Here is a 22,255-nt window from a genome sequence, read left to right as displayed (position 1 = left end):
ATCGGCGAGGACCATTCGCAACCGTCTCCATGAAGCTGGGCTAGGGTCCCGCACACCATTAGGCCGTCTTCCGCCCACGCCCCAACATCGTGCAGCCCGCCTCCAGTGGTGTCGCGACAGGCGTGAATGGAGGGACGAATGGAGACGTGTCTTCAGCGATAAGAGTCGCTTCTGCCTTGGTGCCAATGATGGTCGTATGCGTATTTGGCGCCGTGCAGGTGAGCGCCACAATCAGGACTGCATACGACCGAGGCATACAGGGCCAACACCCGGCATCGTGGTGTGGGGAGCGATCTCCTACACTGGCCGTACACCTCTGGTGATCGTCGAGGGGACACTGAATAGTGCATGGTACATCCAAACCGTCATCGAACCCATCGTTCTACCATTCCCAGACCGGCAAAGGAACTTACTGTTCCAACAGGACAATGCACGTCCGCATGTATCCCGTGCCACCCAACGTGCTCTAGAAGGTTTAATCAACTACCCTGGCCAGCAAGATCTCCGGACCTGTCCCCCATTGAGCATGTTTGGGACTGGATGAAGCGTCGACTCACGCGGTCTGCACGTCCAGCACGAACGCTGGTCCAACTGAGGCGCCAGGTGGAAATGGCATCGCAAGCCGTTCCACAGGACTACATCCAGCATCTCTACGATAGTCTCCATGGGAGAATAGCAGCCTGCATTGCTGCGAAAGGTGGATATACACTGTACTAGTGGCGACATTGTGCATGCTCTGTAGCCTGTGTCTATGTGCCTGTGGCTCTGTCAGTGTGATCATGTGATGTATCTGACCCCAGGAATGTGTCAATAAAGTTTCCCCTTCCTGGGACAATGAATTGACGGTGTTCTTATTTCAATTTCCAGGAGTGTATTTTTCGCTTTTTTAACGGAAAACTTTAAGAGTTTTTACATACAAAATTCTGAGGTATTTGTTTTCAGCATGTCCTCGTACAAGTGGTTCTTATGGTTTCACTAGCAAAAACAAAATTTTGAATTTCGTTCATGCCGCTTTTTTTACTCGAAACCGACGGCAAAGTAAATGAGGAGTAGAATTTGTATAAAGTTTGCTTGTAAGAAGCAACTTGAGAATACAACTAAGTTGGTTCTGATCACAACACTGCTAAATGATGGTGAGAAACATAAAGGAAGTAACTGTTGTAACAATTCAAAGTTGTGATGAAGTATTTTGCATAAAGATGTTGATTTATCACGGAGAACACAGGTAAACTGCGTACGTCGGCCAAGTTATCGACTTCTCTTAGGTAAACACATAAACACTTAAGGCTACTACAGTCCCTCGTTGATTTTTTGGGAGGTATTGGCCCGTAAATGAATTAAACTTAGCCGGCCGATGTGGCCGAGCGGTTCTAGGCGCTTCAGTCTCGAACCGCGAAACCCCGACAGTCGCAGGTTCGAATCCTGCCTCGGGCATGGATGTGTGTGATGTCCTTAGGTTAATTAGGTTTAAGTAGTTATAAGTTCTAGGGGACTGATGACATCGGATTTTACGTTCTATAGTGCTCAGAGCCATTTGAAATTTTGAATTAAACTTAGCTCAAATCTCCTGGTTACGACAGAGGCGTTCGGGAGATTTCACTTCGTTGAATAGTAAACGGCACAGTTGGATGCCTCCTTCCACGTTCCCCCTACTGTTATCTTTTTACCCCCACCTACTAGATCACACGGCATTGGCGCAAAAGAGTTGAGCTCTACAACAGATAGGACCTCTTCGGTTAGGACTGAAAGTTCGGAAATTTCGGTAGCTCTGTTTAAGTATACGCTATCACTATATACGATATGTCCTAACATTACGCACCTCACTCTTCGTTGACGTCTGTTTTTATTTGTACAGGTCCGAACTTCTGGGGTCGCATCAACCCTCAGTGGTCGCTGTGCAACAAGGGGCGGAGACAGTCGCCCATCGACGTCGACCCGGAGAAGCTGCTGTTCGACCCCCTGCTCCGGCCCCTCCACATCGACAAGCACATTGTAAGCAGCGCGCTTCAGCTCTACGCGCATGTAGCAGCGTGTAACCACAGACCCGCATACTAATTTAGGCTTTCTGAGTCAGCAACAATTGTTAAGTTCGTCATTTTGCTTAAAATGTTGGCTTTTTTTCTCCCAAACTTTTCAAAAACTTTCTCATCTTTCCTCTACGTAATGAGCTATTACAAGTTCGTTCCCGCATTTTAACGAAGCATCAAGATTTTCAATATGGTTACGTAAGTTATATCTACATGAGCATCTACAGTTCTTCTAGCAACACGCTTTAAAGAGAGAAGCAAAGTGTCTTACGGTGCCACTACGTGATCCTCGCCCATCCCCCCTCCCCACACCCTCTTCCCTCATTCCCTGTTCCATGCAACAATTGCGCGCGGGTAGACTGTCAGAAACCTCCATATTAGCTCAAAGTGCTCAGATTTTCTCGTTGTGGTCATTGTGGTCATTTCGTGAGAAGTATATAGCAGCAAGTAATGTTTTGGTCCACTCTCTCAGAATATCAGTAGCAAGCTTCTCCAAGATAAAAGGATCTCCGCTTCAGATTTTTCCAACGCCTCAGTAGCCTCAGATCGTATCGATCTCTGCTGTTTATATAAACTGAAAGGCGCTGCACAATGATGTGCAGTTCTCAAGAGCCGCAGTCGCCTGATGTTCCTACTTACTTATAGGACACCACCTGCTTCATCTACAAATAGCGTCGTGGTACCTCCTACGTTATCCACTAAATCATTTATACAGGTTGTAACGTGTATAAGTACAGGTATTTCAATTGGTGACAGGATGGAGTAATGAGCAACATTTCGTCAACACTTACGTCATTTGCAGATCAATAACTACAGGTGTTACGTGTCGTACGTTTTTGGTTGATTAGTACCTCCAAGTACATGTGGCAAGAGCAAGCCTTTAAAGATTATTTTCTCCTGTGCAGCAGGTCAGGTTTTGAAGTGTAGACACGTGGACGCAAAGTGTTTAGCCTATAACGATACCTCTACATCTACATACATACTCCGCAATCCACCATACGGTGCGTGGCGGAGGGTACCTCGTACCACAACTAGCATTTTCTCTCCATGTTCCACTCCCAAACAGAACGAGGGAGAAATGACTGCCTATATGCCTCTGTACGAGTCCTAATCTCTCTTATCTTATCTTTGTGGTCTTTCCGCGAAATATAAGTTTGCGGCAGTAAAATAGTACTGCAGTCAGCCTCAAATGCTAGTTCTCTAAATTTCCTCAGTAGCTATTCACGAAAAGAGCGCCTCCTTTCCTCCAGAGACTCCCACCCGAGTTCCTGAAGCATTTCCGTAACACTCGCGTGATTATCAAACCTACCAGTAACAAATCTAGCAGCCCACCTCTGAATTGCTTCTATGTGCTTCCTCAATCCAACCTGATAGGGATCGAAAACGCTCGAGCAGTACTCAAGAATAGGCCGTATTAGTATTTTATAAGCGGTCTCCTTTGGAGATGAGCCACATCTTCTCCAAATTCTACCAATGAACCGAAGACGACTATCCACCTTCCTCACAACTGTCATTACATGCTTGTCCCACTTCATATCGCTCTGCAATGTTACGCCCAAATATTTAATCGACGTGACTGTGTCAAGCGCTACACTAGTAATGGAGTATTCAAACATTATGGGATTCTTTTTCCTATTCATCTGCATTAATTTACATTTATCTATATTTAGAGTTAGCTGGCAATCTTTACACCAATCACAGATCTTGTCCAAGTCATCTTGTATCCTCCTACAGTCACTCAACGACGACACCTTCCCGTAGACCACAGCATCATCAGCAAATAGCCGCACATTGCTCTCCACCCTATCCAAAAGATCGTTTATGTAGATCGAAAACAACAGCGGACCTACCACACTTCCCTGCGGCACTCCAGATGATACCATCTCCTCCAACGAACACTCACCATCGAGGACTACGTACTGGGTTTTATTACTTAAGAAGCCTTCGAGCCACTTACATATTTGATGACCAATCCCATATGCTCGTACCTTAGTTAAGAGTCTGCAGTGGGGCATAGGCGTAGTCCAAATCGTGGTACAGCTGCGACCATGAAGAACACATCAGGTAGCAAATTATGTGACATGATTTTGGGAGGACTGCTAGACACAGAGAAAAGTCAACCAATATATTGACGTTTGTACATATTAACGAACCACATATAAAAATATCTGAACCCTTTACACCCTGTATATATTGTAAATATATAAGTATATATTGTAAATATATATATTGTATATAATTGTCCTCTCACACTTCCTTAAGCAAGTCTGGATATTAGCTTTACATCTGTCTTTTTTTTTCTTTAAAAGCACCGTGCTTAGTTCTGTGTGAGGGGATTTCCTGAATCTATCCATGAACCTGTTTTCATGTCCGGTAAGCCTTTATTTATGCAATAATAAGCCACAAAATCTCAATACTTTTCATTAGATTATGTGATGATTCTTGATTTAGTAGGCTGATACTGGTAGATCTCTAAATGTTTTTCTGTTTCGTAGTGTATCTGTGATTTCCCGAGATTTCATTAGCTCATTTACAGACTTATTTGAAGACACCTAGTGTGCATCTAGAGGTAGCTTTCAGAAGTGTCTATCTGGCAACAAGTAATAATAAAAATGATGAAACCATTTTTTAACAAATTGTCACCTGTCGGTAAGGTTCGCTCTGTTCTTGAATGTTTTTCATTCTGTCACACTGATGTCCACTTCATCGATGTCACAAAAGTTCTTCGTCATTCGCAGCGAACAACTATAGTGCATAGCAATCTGAGGTGAGCGTTATATCTCACATTACTGCTGTTTCTCATTGAGTTAGTTACCACAGTACATTTGTAGTAGTGCTTCTTATTTCCTTGTGAATACTACAGTTCTCGCCAGACATCATAATAGAACTTCAAAGTAAAATGAAGCTATGTTTCCACTGTGCCTATCACACGTCGGTAATATGATGCCACAACTGCCAGCTTCTGGCTGATTGAATACCGAAACGTCATGTTTTGCACAAGAGTAAAGCTTAACCGGTCTTTGAATGAATGTAAAAAGAATGACAGCACTAAAAAGGATTCCAGAATGAGATTTTCACTCTGCAGCGGAGTGTGCTCTGATATAAAACTTCCTGGCAGATAGCCATAGGCTGTGGCTAAGCCATGTGTTCGCGATATCCTGTCCTTCAGGACTGTTGGTTCTGCGAGTTTCGCAGGAGACCTTCTGTAAAGTTTGGAAGGTAGGAGACAAGGTACTGGCAGAAGTACAGCTGTGAGGGCGGAGCGTGAGTCGAGCGTGGGTAGCTCAGATGGTAGAGCAGTTGCCCGCGAAAGGCAGAGGTCACCAGTTAGAGTCTTGGTCCGGCACACACTTTTAATCTGCCAAAAAGGAATATTTGAACAAAAACATGACTTATTACTGGCTACCATCTTATCAAACACGAATTACAGTGTTCTGCTCAAGTGAACCAGGTGTTTTAAAACGCACACAGAATCAAGTCTTTTGACATTTGACTTCTTATATTTCAACCATAACGGGTGACTAGGGTAGAACTCTATGGCATGAGTTTTAATTCGATTTGTTTCGTTACTGTGCTGTCAGAAGCTGGCATACAATTTTGATATCCTGTAATGTTCCTCAGAACCATTCGATCTTACACATAAAACTAAAACAACAAGGATTTTGTGAGATACTTACGTTGTACCCCTATAGGAAATAATGATGGGAAATGTAGTTTCGAGATTTAGAAAATAAGAGAATCATTAATAAAAATATGTTACACATACAAGAGTCCATGTTGTCACTGATAACTACCCACCGAACATCCAACAGTAGCGGCGGGTAAGAATGAAACCCATAGCTTTGGTCCTCGGGAACCATGGAAGAAAGGGCAAACGGAATATCTTAGCGATGTCACTTTGGTCTCAGTTGACACCGCTGGTGAAGCTATGGTCTGCGAAAGGAAAGGTACCTTCAACAAGCCCAGAGTCGAGCGAAGAGTTTTAACTCGTCCAGTAGTTTCATGACACTATATATTCCTTTGAAAAATTCAAGATTCTCCATGAATTACGTAACATACGTAGCTTATTCTCAAAACCAAAAGCGATTTGTTCTTTCTCTGGTCGCCAGTTTCTTTATCCTGTCCAACCACTATTCTGCTTCTGCTCATCGCAAAAGCCTTCAAGTAGTTGATAAATGATCTATACTTCATGGGTTAGCAATATCTTCACCATTCAGTTCGTTGGCTTTGCGATCCTTCCGTACTTCCTTGAAGTGTTAATCGGAGACTTTGGTCCTGTTGTCCAATGCACTGAAAACCAACCTCCTTGCTCGGGTGACATCCATCCTGAACGGATAGCCGTACAACGTTAGCTGTCGTTTCCTTATTGACTCTATACGCTGTTCATTAACCTCTGTACTTTCTTCTCTAACGAGCGGTCTATAACTTACTGTTCGTCTGTTATCTGGACTCCTCCCCTCGCCAATGCCCCATTTTTTGTATAACTTGCTCTTCAAATTGCTCGGCTTCCCGCAGTCCACAAATTCCTGTCTTACTGCGGTACTGACTTATGTAAAGGCACTGGGTTTTGATCACTGTTTTACAGTGCCTGGGCTTAGCTTCTCTTGAAATTGCGTTTGTCATATAAAGGCCATGTGACGTACGAAAAGGAGCAGTCATCTTCTCTCTCCCCCTGTCGTGCCTTCTTTTGCGCATGATTATATTGGCATTTTTGCACAGAGGTATGTGAAACTGCCTATTTCTTTCCATTTGATCGTACTACAATAAGAAACGTCGAGTAATTTTTCGGACATTCGTTTCCTCTAAAGAAATTTGGGAGCCAGTTTCTACCGCCTGTTCGTTCAGCGTGTTCCTCTGTTCCATAATTGTCTCAGTATATTTCGACAGGATCACCAGCTCATCTTACCTTAAATGTGAACTTTGTTCAGTAACTCTTTTCAGTCATCGGTTGATAATTTGTTACACGACGTGACGAGGGCGGGGTGTAACAGACGTGTTAACCCCATGGTACCCGTCTCTTGGTACTGACGAATGTTTCATACACACGCCAAGTTGAAAATTATCCAGGCGCTCACTCATCTTACCCCTCCTCTTTCTCTCTCTCTCTCTCTCTCTCTCTCTCTCTCTCTCTCTCTCTCACTCAGAAACACACACACACACACACACACACACACACACACACACACACAAACTCACACACACGCACACCCACACATACACTCACCAAGCATCCTCGGTCGTGATACTGACGACGAAATACCTTGAAAAATAAAAACAGTGCCACAAGGAAACTGGTATTAGTTGTGGTAGTTGCAGTACTAAAAAGTTTCTTTCAGACTCCTGGATACTGGTTGCGTGGTTACAAGAGGCCAACTCTTCCGTCGGCAGGTGAGCGGCACGCTGCTGAACACCGGCCAGACGATGGTGTTCCGCGTGGACAAGGACGCCAAGCACCACGTGAACATATCGGGCGGCCCGCTGGCCTACCGCTACCAGCTGGAGGAGATGTACTTCCACTACGGCATGGACAACAGCCACGGCTCCGAGCACAGTATCCACGGATACCACTTCCCCGGAGAGGTAAGTCACTAATATATACTGCTGGCACGCAGTCTTACGCTCAGGCCCGAGCGAGGAGCGTGTATGGTGCTACATTATGACGTATAGGGATGTTTTCGGGAAGGGAGGGTGTATTACTGTGGGATCGTCAGACTTGTCACTGGTATGATGCAGGCCGCTACCAATTCCCAGTAAAACACTAGCCCACAATCTCCCCAAATTGTTTTTTGTATATATTTCAGTCTCTATGTTGCCATTTGAACCATTTTTTAGTTAAGTCGCATGGTGGTCTGAGCCATTTGAACCATTTCTGAACTTACCTTGACCAATCATGTAATGTTTGCCTGTACTAATCTGCTTGTTACAACCTCCCAGCGTCGTTCGCCATGTGCTATTATGCTTCAAGGACAGCAGAATTTCTTCGTTATACCCCTCTCGTAGTTCCCATTTTGATGCTAAGTTCGCAGCTAATTTCATTTCTGTTGCTACTCATCACTTTAATCTTTCTTCGGTTAACATTTACACCCTAGTGTGTGATCATGAGATTCTTTCTTACTGTCGCGCGTGAGAAGCCGCGGGGCCTTCGGGCGTTGCAGTCATGGACTGTGCGGCTGGTCCCGGCGGAGGTTCGAGTCCTCCCTCGGGCATGAGTGTTTGTCCTTAAAATAATTTAGGTTAAGTAGTGTGTAAGCTTACGGACTGATGACCTTAGCAGGTAAGTCCCATAAGATTTCACACACATATGAACATTTGAACATTCTTCCTTACTTATGTTAGACAGCAATATCATCAGTGAATGGTCATTGGAATCGTTTCAACATGAATTTTAATCTTCCTTCTGAATATTCCTTTTATTTCCGCCATTGATTCTGTCATGTTTTACGCTCTTATTTTTCCACTCTTGGTTATTTTATATATCGTACATTACTCGACTTTCCCTACAGCTAAAAATACTATGATGATTTCCAAGTTGTTCTATTTTACAGTGTCGAACGCTTTTCCCAGGTCAACAAATTTATAAACATATTTTGATTATTCTTGGGGGGGGGGGGGGGGGGTACTTTCATTATCAGACATAACATCAGAACGACTTCTCTGATGTCTTTACCCTTAGTAAAGTCAAACTGACCGTCGCATAACAGACCCTCAATCTTCCAGCAAAACAATCGAAAAAATGTTCTCAGATTTGTTGACATGCCACGTAATCAACATCACTGTCACCAATGATGAACGTTTCCATGAATGTTCATAATTTACCCAAATATTTGAAGCAAGAAAAAGTTTCGTAGATGTTTGTCTAAGACTTACTTCTGCTACTCAATTTAAAAGATAAAATGATGAGTATCAGTGCCAGTCGAACTTGATTACTGAAGCGGGCATGGATTCTGAGAATGAAGTGCTCTCGTTTTCATTTAAACATGCAGGGGACATGTAATCAGGCACAAAAAAATGGTTCAAATGGCTTTGAGCACTATTGGACGTAACATCTGAGGTCCTCAGTCCCTTAGAACTTAGAACTACTTAAACTTAACTAACCTAAGGACATCGGACACATCCATGCCCTAGGCAGGATTCGAACCTTGGACCTTAGCGGTCGCACGGTACCAGACTGAAGCGCCTAGAATCGCTCAGCCAAAGCGGCCGGCCTTAGGTACAAGAGAATAGAATGTTTGATTTGAGTTTTAAAGAGATATTATTCACTACCTGCTAGAATAGGATCGATTAGAAAATTTAACTACATTCTCAGATTACACGGAACGGTTAAACGCTGCAGTTTTCAATAATACACATAATTGTCAACACGAACGTCTGCCTGTTACTGCAAGTAAGATTTGTTTATGAACTTTTAAAGTTTAACGGCTTGAAACGTACCCTTTGAACAATTATACATGATTGTGCTTAAACTGACACACAATAATTTTAGCGCAACGCAATATGACTTTCAATAATCCCTACAAGAGAATGGCCCTGACTGACATTAACCTGTGCCTTTCACAAATCACTTACCTCACAAAAATCTTCGTTAGTCGAACTACTGCAATACAGCGCCACTACTGACAGCTAAATAAAAGATTCTAACTACTGAAGCCACAAACAACCGATAGGCATAGTTAGCAAATGAAAGATTTAGATAGAGAAAAAACAATGTATTTACCTTAATAGTGTTCAAAAGTCATAATATATATAGCAGTTCATGACACCCAGTTTTACAAATGTACTGTCTCTGTCCACATCATCCGCTCTCACAACTCCGCCATCCCTCTCCCCACATCCACCACTGCTGGCGGCTCACCTCCAACTGCGCAACGCTACACGCAGATAATACCCAGCTGCCCAACACTACAATGGCAGTGACAATGCAGTCTAGCCACAGACTGCACACAGCACAGCCAGTGATTTTCATACGGAGCGCTACGTGCCGTTACCAATGTAAAAACCTAAACAACGTACTTACATAGCCCCTATGGTCCCCATAAAAAATTTTAGAAATTGTTTTGGGCAGTGGCTAATACAGATTTGAAAAAATTTTTCGTAATTACAATAACAAAGAAATCAAATGCACACACTTATTGATGCAATGTTGGTCCATTGAGTCTTGAAGTAGCGTTGTCCTTCCAAAGGAAAGACAGTGCTGACTCGTGACATGCAGACACGCAATGGGACACAACAGAGCAAAGCCACAGCAGAGTCAGTCGAAGTTTTGAAGAATATTGGTAGGTAGGCCATCACAGAGCAGACTTACTGCAATCCTTGTAGAAATAATGGTATTGGTGAATCATCAAAGGTGTAGACCCACTGCAGTCCTTGTAGAAATTAGTCCCTACTTCTCACATATTGTCCATATACTATGACCAACAGAAACGTGTGCAGTGAGACGTAACTTAGAAGTTACTTAATTTGAAGAACTGATATCTATACAATTATAAATTTACAATATAAGAATACAATTACAAAGATACAAAATACATTATTAAAGAGCGTAATAGTACAGATATCATTTGTAGTAATACAGGCTTTACAATAGAATCGAAAAAAACATATACATTAGTGTTACAGGAATTATGACGTAACTACATCCATAAAAGATCAGAGTAACTTTTGAAATATTACCTTCACACATAAGCATTAAAACGAAACAGAGTAAATAATGTCTAAACATCGTTACGAAGTAAATAACATATTATGAAGGCAAATTATATTTGAGGATAACAGTAGCTTAGTATTAGAAGAAAAAAAATTCAATGAAACAGTACACAGAGACAGGAAGAAAACAAATACACAAGGGTACACAAACACATAGTTGGATACCTCAAAAGGAAAGAACAGGGATTGTTTTCTGTGTAACATTTGGTACTGCAGTCCAAACCAAAACTTCATTCCATAGATCGTCTCTCTTATTTCAACATTTGCTCCAGCCAAAGGAAAATCCTATCCAAGCATTTTTTCTGTATTCTATTCACATCCTCTTTCAAAAGTAGTTTTTCTCCATTGTACACAACTTTTTTGGCCAAACCATTTTCTTATAGTTTCTCAATGCATTTCCTCCAATTCATCATAGTTAGTTTCTTATATAGTATACCCCCTAATAAGCTAACTTAAATCTACTGAGCTCAGATGCTGAACTAAAGGACGAGACAATACAGCAACACAAAACAATTAATACAAACAGCAATAACAAAAAAATGCAAATTGGCAAAGCAAGCAGCAGCAAACGCACTAACTTATATCTAAACATGACAAAGCTTAAGCAGAAAAAATATTTCAGTAAAAATGGCCATGTTTAATATCTATGTCACATCTTAACACTAGGCTGATGCATCACGAGAACTTACACTAGCAGATAAGTTACCAAATCGTAAAAAAATTATTTATGCAATTCCTATGAAGGGAAATGTCTATTTATGTGTCCTCGTTTTCTTGGAAGTAGATTATAAATTCATTATTGACTGGATCTGTAGGCACAAATTAACTGTATTAGTACATCTATCAAATTTTATTTTAACCAATGCTGCAGTACAGCTAGAAACTAGATATTAAACAAAATGAGTAAATAAATACATAAAGGAAGCCATATGGCATTTGTCTCAACTAGCAAGACCATAGCTGTGAAATGTTTCTCATCGTTTCATTAGGCATTTTAGTAAATATCATAAATTAAGAGCTCCACAGTATAATCATATGGTTTCAAGTTTGTGCGTGTTGTATTTGTGATGCTTTCTACAAAAGAATGTCAAAAGCGAGGATAATGGTCTCTTTTTTTTGTCCACCTGTGCCTCTGGAAGGAGCACACTAATGCTTTCTTTTGTCAGATGGCTACCTCTCAGCTGGGAGCCCAAAACGCATTACGTCAAGGTCACTTACCTTTCTTACTGAAATGTTTACGACAGCAGTTTCTGCTACAGTGGCAGTCTCATATAAAAATTTCACAGGTCAAGAATTTGCGTTACAAATCTGTAGAAACAAAGTCATATTGATATAACAGTGTCGAAAAATTTTTCGTCGGCATTGTAATACATTCACACATTTACACACATTTCATAACTCTTTAAAGTACGATTCTTGCTTTCCATCATCCTTTTTCAAAAGTCCGAGTCCCTAACCACTACTCATTATTCCTTACCTTAATACACATATACATATTCGTCGACACTTCTTCAGTATTTCATCATAGTAAATGCATATCATAATAAACATTCCTCAGCAGCATAATACACATCGTCCTCGTAATAATAACATCTTAACACCTCAGTCAAATCTCAAAAACGCCATAGCTCTCTGCACTAATTTCAAAACCTAAAAAAAAAATTCTCTGCTCATTTCAATAGTGTCATCTACCTCAAACGTACTTTTAAATCATGATGCCATACCAAACACATCATTCAAAGCTCTCATAGTATCACAATGGTCCCGAAAAAATATGAACACTTTACACAGTACAGACAAAATACAGTTTCATCAGTGTGAAGTTATCCAACTGTGTAATTGTATAAACATGTGTCACTGATGTAGTAAAAAAAATTTTAATCTCTTAGTTAAATGATCACATAGCTGTGTAATTTATATGTTAGAGAAATTTGGTACCAATGTGTAAAGTTGTATAAGCAAATACCATATTAGCTAGGGCTCCTTGTGTTTGCCAAACACATGGTACACAAAGCAAGAGTGCACCCCTTTGAGAATTAATGTAATTATCTCTCAGGTGTTACAGATTACAGGAATGGAATGAAATGTATCATGGAAAACCTTTGTATCATTGTAATTCAAAAATCTTTAAAAATAAATGTTTTAAGTGCTAAGTTAATCCCTCAAATACGTGTCCTTTAGCGCTAAATGTGCGTCTTGCTATATGATAATTCTGTGGAAGTGTTGAAGTTATCGTCCTCCGAAAGCTAAGTTTTGCAGAAGTCAATGTGCTTACCTCATGATGAACAAAAGTGAAATGCTATGCGTATAGATATCGTAGTTATTACTTACCTTATCATGATCAAGAAAGTACGATAATGTAACATATTGTTGTGCTACGGAAAGGGCTGTCTCATTGTAGCTATACCACAAAAGTTACTACTAAAACATGTTGTACTTTCCAGAATAATATAGAAAAACTGTGCAGATATGAAACAGATACACCGCAAAAGCAAGAATGTAAATTGTGTCACACATTAGTAGCGTCATGATATAATCGTGTAGCTGTCAAAGAAACCAAATACTAAGTCATCTTCTATCTCACAGACGGTACTTCACATAAAGAATGTCTTATCAAGTAAACTAAAATGTTGCATTAAAATCTCATTAGCAGTACTGGTAAATGTTCTAAGTATGTGAGCCTTATAGTCGTTACGTAATCGTGCAACTAACAAGCAAGAATGTACAAATAACAACACTGTGTCGTGTGTTCACTATAACATTGCATTCGTAATTTCTGTTTAAATAAGTTCTCTTGGTTCTTGACTGGATATTTAACTTCAAATATTATTGCATGTTAACAGATTCTAAGTCTGACAAAGAATACAGGTAATATAAAGTTTATGGCAAAGACAAAGTTAAAAAGCAGATTAACTTTCAATAAACGGTTTTATATGTGAAATGTGGTGTAAACCTTTACTCTTCCTAGTACTCAGAGTTTCAACGTAAACGCAATTATCGTGCGGTATACGTCGGTATACAATTCTGGAATTTTTCTCATGGTTATTTTTCTCTGAGCCAGCCGGCGCACGTGGCTGCCTGCCGGTGCGAGTCATTGCCTGTTTCTTTGTTGGCGCGCGTCGTTATTAGGATTTGGAGACCTAACTTCTACAAATTCACATTGTCAAGAGGGCCCTGCTCTGTTTGAATCCCGCCAGTTCTGATGCAATTCAGGTCTGTCGTTACGACCATATCGTCTGTCGTCATGTCGGTTGATTCCATAGTTCCTTTCTTGTCGGTCACGTGGTGGATAATTTCTCCCTGAATCGTAGCTGCGCGCTGGACCGTTGCGTCTGAAGTTATTCTGTCTCCCTTGATAATAATTATTTTGCTTCCCATATTGTCTGTTTCTCTGATTGTCTCTGTGATAGTCACTACCGCAAAGAGGTGATCTTTCCCTGTAATTATTACTACTCTGTCAACTGTTGCCATACGGGTGGTGTCTGTTTTGGTCACGATTTACGTTGTAAGAATAGCCTTGTCGTGTATTATTTCTGTCATCGCGGAATTGTGACAGATGTGACCTGTAATTGTTGTATTCCTATTTCCGCGTTCCGCGATAGTCAGTGTCAATTTCTAATTATTGTAAGAGTCCCTGAAAAGCTTCAATGTCGTCTTTGCAACGTCCTGCCAAAATAATATGTCGTAAATGTTCACGTAGTTTGATTAAACGAATGGGGATGAGTTCTGAGGGGCTGTATGTGTTTGACAAGTACTGATTCTTGTGCAACATGTCTTCAAAATATTTCACAAGACTGGAGAATTCATATTGTTCGAAATGTTTCATCATTATGATGCTATGTTTTACTCGGTCTTGTGTAGCTTGAGACCAATATGCTGAGAGGAAGGCATGATAAAATTCTCCTTCACTGTGACAATCATGAATGACCGATCGCATTCTTACAGCTGGTTCATTCTCTAAATAGCCACACATAAATCCTAATCTGTGCTCCGATGACTAGTTGGGACGAAAACAATGAGAGAATTGATGAAGCCATGCTTGTGGATGAATGTCGTTGCCAGAATTCTTAAATGTTTTAAATTTTTGTGTAGTAATGAACAGCTTATAGTCAATATCATCGTGTCGGCGAGTAGCACATCGCTCGTTGTTACTTCGTTTCGGCGGTTCCATCCCAAAATTCAATGGGCCTTGCCAATTTCTTTTATAATTTCCCAGGTGTCCTGTGTTATTATTTTGTGGTTGTTCCGTATTTCTATGTCCATTTTCCCATACTGGAGCGCGAGTGTTCTCTGAAATATGTAATTCTTGTATTACTTGTGCCAACTGATCTTGTACTTCCCGGATTTCTCTTTTGTACAGTGTATTGATTTGATTTTGATTTTGTTAGATTTTTCTAATTTGTTCATACTCTTCAGTGTCAGTGAAGCCTACAGGTCTTGTGTCATTCAGATCATCATCTACCTTTGTAGATAAGTTAGTGAACTGATCTGAAAGTTCGGCTACTTTCTCTGCTAATGAGCTAATTTCCTCCATGTGTCTTTCTGAACCAATTTTCAGAGTATCTACTGTGTCCTTTAAGTTTTCATGAGTTTATGCAAGTTGCATAACCGAATCGGTAGATGCAACTGAGTGGATTTTAGCTTGGAAGGTCTCATGATTTTCATGAACAATAGTTTGCAGTTCTTTTATGGCTGCTTCGTGATTCTATAATGCATTCTCATGCTGGGAAAAAATAGGTTGAAAATGCTCACAAGTTTGTGCTTTTACGTCATTAAAGACTTTTTGACATTTCGATTCAATGTTATGTAGCCCAGTAGTTAAATCTTCACGTGTTTGTTCAAGCATATGTTCCACTGGGTCTAACTTTTGAAGCTTTTGTTCCATTTGTTTCTGATTTTGTTCAGGCTTTGTGTCTAAATTTTGTAGCTTTTGTCCCATTTGTTGCATTAACTGTAATAACAATGCTATGGTATCTGAAACATGTTCCTCAGTGCTATTCGGCAGTGCACTTGAACCGGCAATATTCGCATTTTGAAAAGGAGAAAATGTGTCTCGACTTATTTGAGAAAACCGTGAGGACGCAAAACCTGAATCTTCAGTATTTGCAAGATTGTGTCCTGTCATTTCGGAATCATGAGGCGAGCTGTTGCCGACCGAGCGACCGATAATGCTTCCAAGTTCACTAATTGTTTCACTGTCTACGCCATTATTGGCAGCCCGCTCCATTTCCCTATGCACATTTATAAAATTACTACTTTGAACAATAGTTAATTCATTACACGGTGGCGCTAACACACTGCTTCCGTCTTCACTGTCATTTCTCAGTTTACTTTGGAGCCTAGTGTTACGTTTTACACACGCCATTATTGTCACAATATTTCACACGATAACACAGAAAAAGCACAATTTGAAGAGCAAAAATAAGAGAACACATTAACAAAGAAAATAATATCTAGTTAATCGCAAGCGTAGCTGCAAAATACTTGGTGCAAATCTACATGCATGCCACAACTGTTTTACTGTACAACAAAGAAAGACTGTAACTACAAAGGAGATTCTCCCTACAATTACGCACTAGCAGTAAACAAAAGCTACACTAATTACACAAACTACAAGTAAAAAACAGAAGATTCCAGAGAGGTATCCTCGGCTAAGGGTCAACATATGAAAAGCCCCTTATAACAGTTGTGCATGACTGTGCTTAAACTGACACACAATAATTTTAGCGCAACGCAATATGACTTTCAATAATCCCTACAAGAGAATGGCCCTGACTAACATTAACCTGTGCCTTTCCCAAAACACTTACCTCACAAAAATCTTCGTTACTTGAATTACTGCAATACAGCGAGCGCACCTACTGCCAGCTAAATAAAAGATTCTAACTACTGAAGGCACAAACTACTGATAGGCATAGTTAGCAAATGAAAGATTTTGATAGAGAACAAACAATGTATTTACCTTAATAGTGTTCAAAAGTCACAATATATATAGCAGTTCATGACATCCAGTTTTACAAATGTACTGTCTCTGTCCAGATCATCCGCTCTCACAACTCCGCCATCACTCTCCCCACATCCACCATTGCTGGGGGCTCACCTCCAACTGCCCAACGCTACGCGCTGTTAACATCCAGCTGCCCAACACTACAATTGCAGACAACAATGCAAACCAGCCACAGACTGCACACAGCACAGCCAGTGATTTTCATACAGAGCGCTAGTGGTGTTACCAATATAAAAACCTAAACAGCGTACTTACAACCTGAAAAACAGACTGTTCCATAATTTCTTCTACTCTCATTTCTCCTCAGGTAGCTACAGAACGGCAGTAACACAACTTTCTTTCCTTGGTCTTCGTAGTTGCTTTTATTGTGATCCTTGCTGAAGATCGCTTCATTTATCTTGTGTAGCGCTAGCTTATCGGCGGCTAAAAAGACAAAAAACCGAATCTATCTTCAGATCTCCGACAAAAATCCAGCAATTGTAGGGACCAGTTAATGGCACGGCAGGTCTCAGATTGCCTGCGGTCTACAAGGTACTCCGCCAGTGTGGCCAATTATACGTCGGACAAACCGTGCGCATTTTAGAAATACGCAGGAAGAAGCATGAGAGGTTTCATCGTCTTCGCTTCCTCGAAAACTTCGATTTAACTGAGCGTTTTCTCAAAAATGGTCACCGGATCAAATTTGACGAAACTTTTGCCATGGCTCGCACAGATGGGTTCTGGGACTATATAATTAAAGAAGCTATAGAAATAAATATCACTGATAACACTCTTAATAAAGTCAGCGGCTTGCAGCTCAGCGTGTCTTCGGGGTCAGCGATCCCGCGTTTGAAGCGGTCGCAGCGAACGCAAAGTCAACATATGTCCATATATCGCGAAGCTGTGAGCACCAGTGACGTCACAGAAGGCATCTGCAGCGTATAAGAACGCAGCAGCACCTCATCAGCAGTCATTCCACTTGACAATGGTCTGTGAGTACAAAGTCGAAAGCTCGTGGCATTTCAAACGTTTGAAGCCGCTGGAGGCCCGAACACATTTAATTCAAATTATCGCCACGGGATTCTGCAGGCTTACATTTAGGTATATATTGTTTGCAAGATGTTTATGAATAAGGGAAGCCGTACTTCAACACGAATGATTTGTTCTGAAGCGCTACTGAGTATTTTAGTAAGTTTGTTTTCTTTCAGGAAATTTATAGCGTTTGGTGTGCCAGCGTTATTGGTCCATAGTTTCGTACTGCTCATCTCTTATGCCATTTGTAAAATAAGAGTGACTTGTTCAGATTAGTAGTCTGGGTTTCCAACACCGGCTGCACAGATGTTGATATAGCTCATTCATCTGTGAGGCGTTGAGAACCTGGCACAGTAGTAGCGTTTCGCGTGAAAATATGTTTCAATGCGGAATTTAACGTTTATGCTTTCTATTTGCTCTCCTACGTCTGGGAACGGATCCACGACAGATTGATAGAAAGATTCGGATTCGGTCATGACCAGAGCATCCTAGGATTTGCTGATAAGTCTTTCGCCATGATTTGACAGTAAAAATATTGTAGGCCTTTCTTATGGTTGCAAATTTCCTTCTTAGTATTTCTGCAATCTCTTTAGTGGAGAAGATGAAGTAGTCTCGGTTTGCGCTACGTTATTCAGAGTCGGTATTTGCCGTCATTTATTACTTCACACTGACTTAACCCAAACAGCGGTTAACAATGTTTTTCATCTTTTACATTTATTCTGCATTTGCCAAATATGAACTAAGTGCCCCCTCTTTATCCTTTATATAATGTGACAGAGATCCTAGTTTTTTGCGTTTGGTGATCACTGTTCCAAATTTTACATCATGCTCGCTAAACTGTATCTCACTGGTGAAGCACTCGAAAAAACCGAGTCTGTTAGGAACAGGAACTCGGAGGTTTTCAACATTTCTATCGCTTTTCGGTTATCGGACTGGTCGTTCGAAGCAATTTTCAGCGGTCATTCACAGTAATACTCGTAAGAGCTTTGTCCTTGCCACTGACAAGTTATGCGCAGTTTTTCAGTCGATACTGGGCTGGTTCAAGTCATAAAATATTTCTATCGTTTGTACGGGGTATTTTCGTGCTGTAAAGTTTGTGCTGCCTTGAATGACTCTCCTACCGATGTCTCTAAATCCGGAGGTCGGTAGAAACAATATAATACTAATCTACATCCACCGATTCCGGTTACAGTTGTCCATATTATTTCGCAATCGTATTAATTTTGGACATCGATATACAGTTTTTCTAACAACGCTCCACGCATTGTCGGAAATTTACCTTTTCTCTGATTCGAGTTTCAACCGACTTGCAGAGCCTGGTGCGACGTCGAGGTGACTGCTTTCTACGATAGACGCGAGCTCTAGGACCTTACTGTAAAGACTCATGTAATTAACAAGTATTACTTTTAGATTCTCAGTCTACTGTCTCAAAAAATGGCTCTAAGCACTATGAGACTTAACATCTGAGGTCATCAATCCTCTACACTTAGAACTACTTAAACCTTACTAACCTAAGAGCATCACACACATCCACGCATCCAGCCCGAGGCAGGATTCGAACCTGCGACCACAGCAGCCGCGTGCATCCAGACTGAAGAACCTAGAACCACTCGGCCACTGCGGTCGGCGTTTCTACTACCTGTTTCTAGATTTAATTCCCTAGTATTGCCAGTTTTAATTCAATTTCATTCCATTAATTTTGTTTTAATTTTGTTGGTATTCATCTTACAAGTGCTATTCGACATATATTCCGTTCCATTGATAACCCAAGTCCTTTATGGTCTACATCAGAACTACAGTCTCATCGAAAACCTCATTTTTTTTGTTTCCTCAATCTGACTTTTAAATCCCTTTCCAAATTTCTCCTTGCTTTCCTTCTGTCGATGCCCTGGTTGAACAAGACTGAGGATAGCCTACAATCTTACCTCACTCCCGACTGAACCACTACTTCCCTTTCAAGTCTTTCGTCATTTATAAAAGCCGTCTGGTGTATGTACAAGTTGCGGATAGCAATCAGTTCATTGTATTTTGTCCCTGTTACCTTCAGAATTTCAAATATTGAGTCAACATTGTAAAAATCTTTCATTTCATCTAAAAAACTATAGACACACATTTGCTTTGCTTCAGTCTATCACTTAAACAGTAGAGACAATACAGTGCCACACTCTACTTCACTTCTCTAGAACCCAAATTAATCTTCTTCAAGGTTGCCTCCTGTCGGTCTTCCCATTTCTCTGTAAATAAGTCGCGTCTGTACTTTGCAACCGTGACTCGTGGTTGCGTAGCATTCATATCTGTTAACATCTGCCTTCTTTGGAAATGAAATTATTACATTGTGAGTAGTCTTATTTTTGAGGCCCTTCTTTTGAATTACGTCTTTCAGTGCTGTGTCTAATTCTTATCCATTTTCGTATTGTTATTTAGTTTTGATCTATTTCAAGTTTTCTCCTCATAAATATGTATAATATCTATTTCAAGTTAGTTCCCTTTGTATAGGTCTGTACATTCATTCAACCTCTTAGCTATCCCCTCTTTCTCAATAGTGCCATGCAATTTCAATTATTTGAGATGATATGACTGCAGGATAGCTGTGGGATGGTAATGTTTCAAGCACATTTATTAATTTAACAATGAAATATAAATATATGTTAGTAAATTACATGTCCAAGTCATTAACTTCGATATGCAGCAGGATTTTAGAGTTCATGTTGTGTTCATACATTATGAATTACTTTGAAGAGATCTGATTGTTGACATAGAGTCAACACAAAAGTTGTAGAGCAGGTACTTAGGTGTGAATTGCAGAGTATCCACGTAGATGTAGATGTATCTTAATTTCGTCCCATGTTACAGACTAAATTAGTAGTCAGTTTCAATAGCTGCAATGTAATGTTTATTTCCTTGTATTTCGAGATTTCTGCACAACAAGGTTACCAATTTCGGGTTAGAATGCCATTTTCTAGCTCAGCTGCGGCTGTTGCGAATAGTGATTCTTATCTTTTATTACTTATAACCAATTATATCATTATAAAATATACATAATTATAATAGTATTATTTCTTAATAGACAGCTCATAGTAGCGCCCTGGATACCGTGCGATCGTCAACTCCGCATAAAAAGAAGTAAATTTTTTTTCATAAAAACGGCGTTTTGATCATAAGTAAGATTTAAATAAGATTCACTATTCCCAACACCCAGAAGTGTACTCGAAAATGAGAGTGTAAGCCGAAATAGGCAAGCTTGTTGTGCAGAAAGCTGTAAATACAAGAACATAACTATTACACTGCATCTTCTGGAATTGACCCAGTTCATGCTGCAGTCCATACTAAAATAAACTAAACTGGATTAGTCAGCACACAAACGTTTACAATCGTTTGAAAATATATTAAAAGTAACAATAGTAGGTGTGCTCACCATCCATGTAAAAATGAGACCTTAAAATTTTTAAACTCTCCCATAATACCATTTTAATTTCTGTAGAATTAAAAAAATTCTAGAGCTCAAAATATATTAAGGTTTTTTTTTTAATGTGGAGAGCACATTTAAGAATACACGCATCTACATGACACACCGGCTGGTAATAACAGGTAGTGGGAAATCAGATACAAGAAGCAGAGCTCTCAATCTTAGCAGCAGGTAGTGGGGACGAGTACACAGTCATGACAGTTTAAGCAATAACGGTAACTGCTTTTACCACACTGGCGTAACAGTCAACGCCTTGAAAGTAACCTACTGAGTACTACAGTATTCATCTTTTCACTGTTATGTTGTCCACAAGCAGCAAAATCGACGGTGTATTCAATGCAGCAGAGTGAGCTTAGCCTGAAGCCCCCCCTGCTGTCGTTCTTCAGGCCGTCCTCTGCCGCCGGTCGCGCACGCAACTCCGTGTGTCTTCCAGGTGGCGCGACTGCTGCAGCCCGTGCCACCCGCTGGTACGCATACTTGTGGCACACACTATACTCGAAGCGTTACCAGCCGAGACGTTACCATAGTAATGACTCACTCGTGATACCTACACATCTGCTTCTGTTTACTCCACAGCTTTATTTAATTGTCCTGTTGGTAGCATACTCCTTTCCACCGTCACACACGCTTAAACAGCTTTCAATTTCAGAAAGAGATTTTCAGTCTGCAGCGGAGTATGCGCTGATATCAAACTTGCTGACACATTAAAACTGTGTGCCGGACCGAGACTCGAACTCGGGACCACTGCCTTTTGCGGGCAACTGCTCCACCATGTGAGCTACCCAAGCACGACTCACGCCCCGTCCTCACAGCTTTGATTCCGCCAGTACCTTGTCTCCTACCTTCCAAACTTTAAAGAAGTTCTCCTGCGAAACTTGCTGAACTAGCACTCCTGAAAGAAAGGATACTGCGGAGACATGGCTTAGCCACAGCCTGGAGGATGTTTCCAGAATGAGATTATCACTCTCCATTGGAATGTGCGCTGATATAAACTTCCTGGCAGATTAAAACTGTGTGCCGGACCGATACTCGAACTCGGGA

General features: G+C 40.7%; 1 protein-coding gene across 1 annotated transcript in view; it reads left to right on the top strand.

The window, feature by feature from the left end:
• The window catches only part of LOC126281441 (carbonic anhydrase-related protein 10-like), a 421,827-nt gene that overhangs the window by 227,552 nt on the left and 172,020 nt on the right, over positions 1 to 22,255 (top strand). Inside the window, exons 3-4 of the mRNA XM_049980412.1 lie at positions 1,856 to 1,992; positions 7,416 to 7,607. Coding sequence (XP_049836369.1) covers positions 1,856 to 1,992; positions 7,416 to 7,607 — 329 coding nt within the window. The remainder of the gene's footprint in view (positions 1 to 1,855; positions 1,993 to 7,415; positions 7,608 to 22,255) is intronic.

The sequence above is a fragment of the Schistocerca gregaria genome, chromosome 7, assembly GCF_023897955.1.
Source record: "Schistocerca gregaria isolate iqSchGreg1 chromosome 7, iqSchGreg1.2, whole genome shotgun sequence".
Lineage (NCBI taxonomy): Eukaryota > Metazoa > Arthropoda > Insecta > Orthoptera > Acrididae > Schistocerca > Schistocerca gregaria.
The sequence above is the reverse complement of the archived record's forward strand: the minus strand, read 5'-3'. Positions and strand labels throughout refer to the sequence as shown.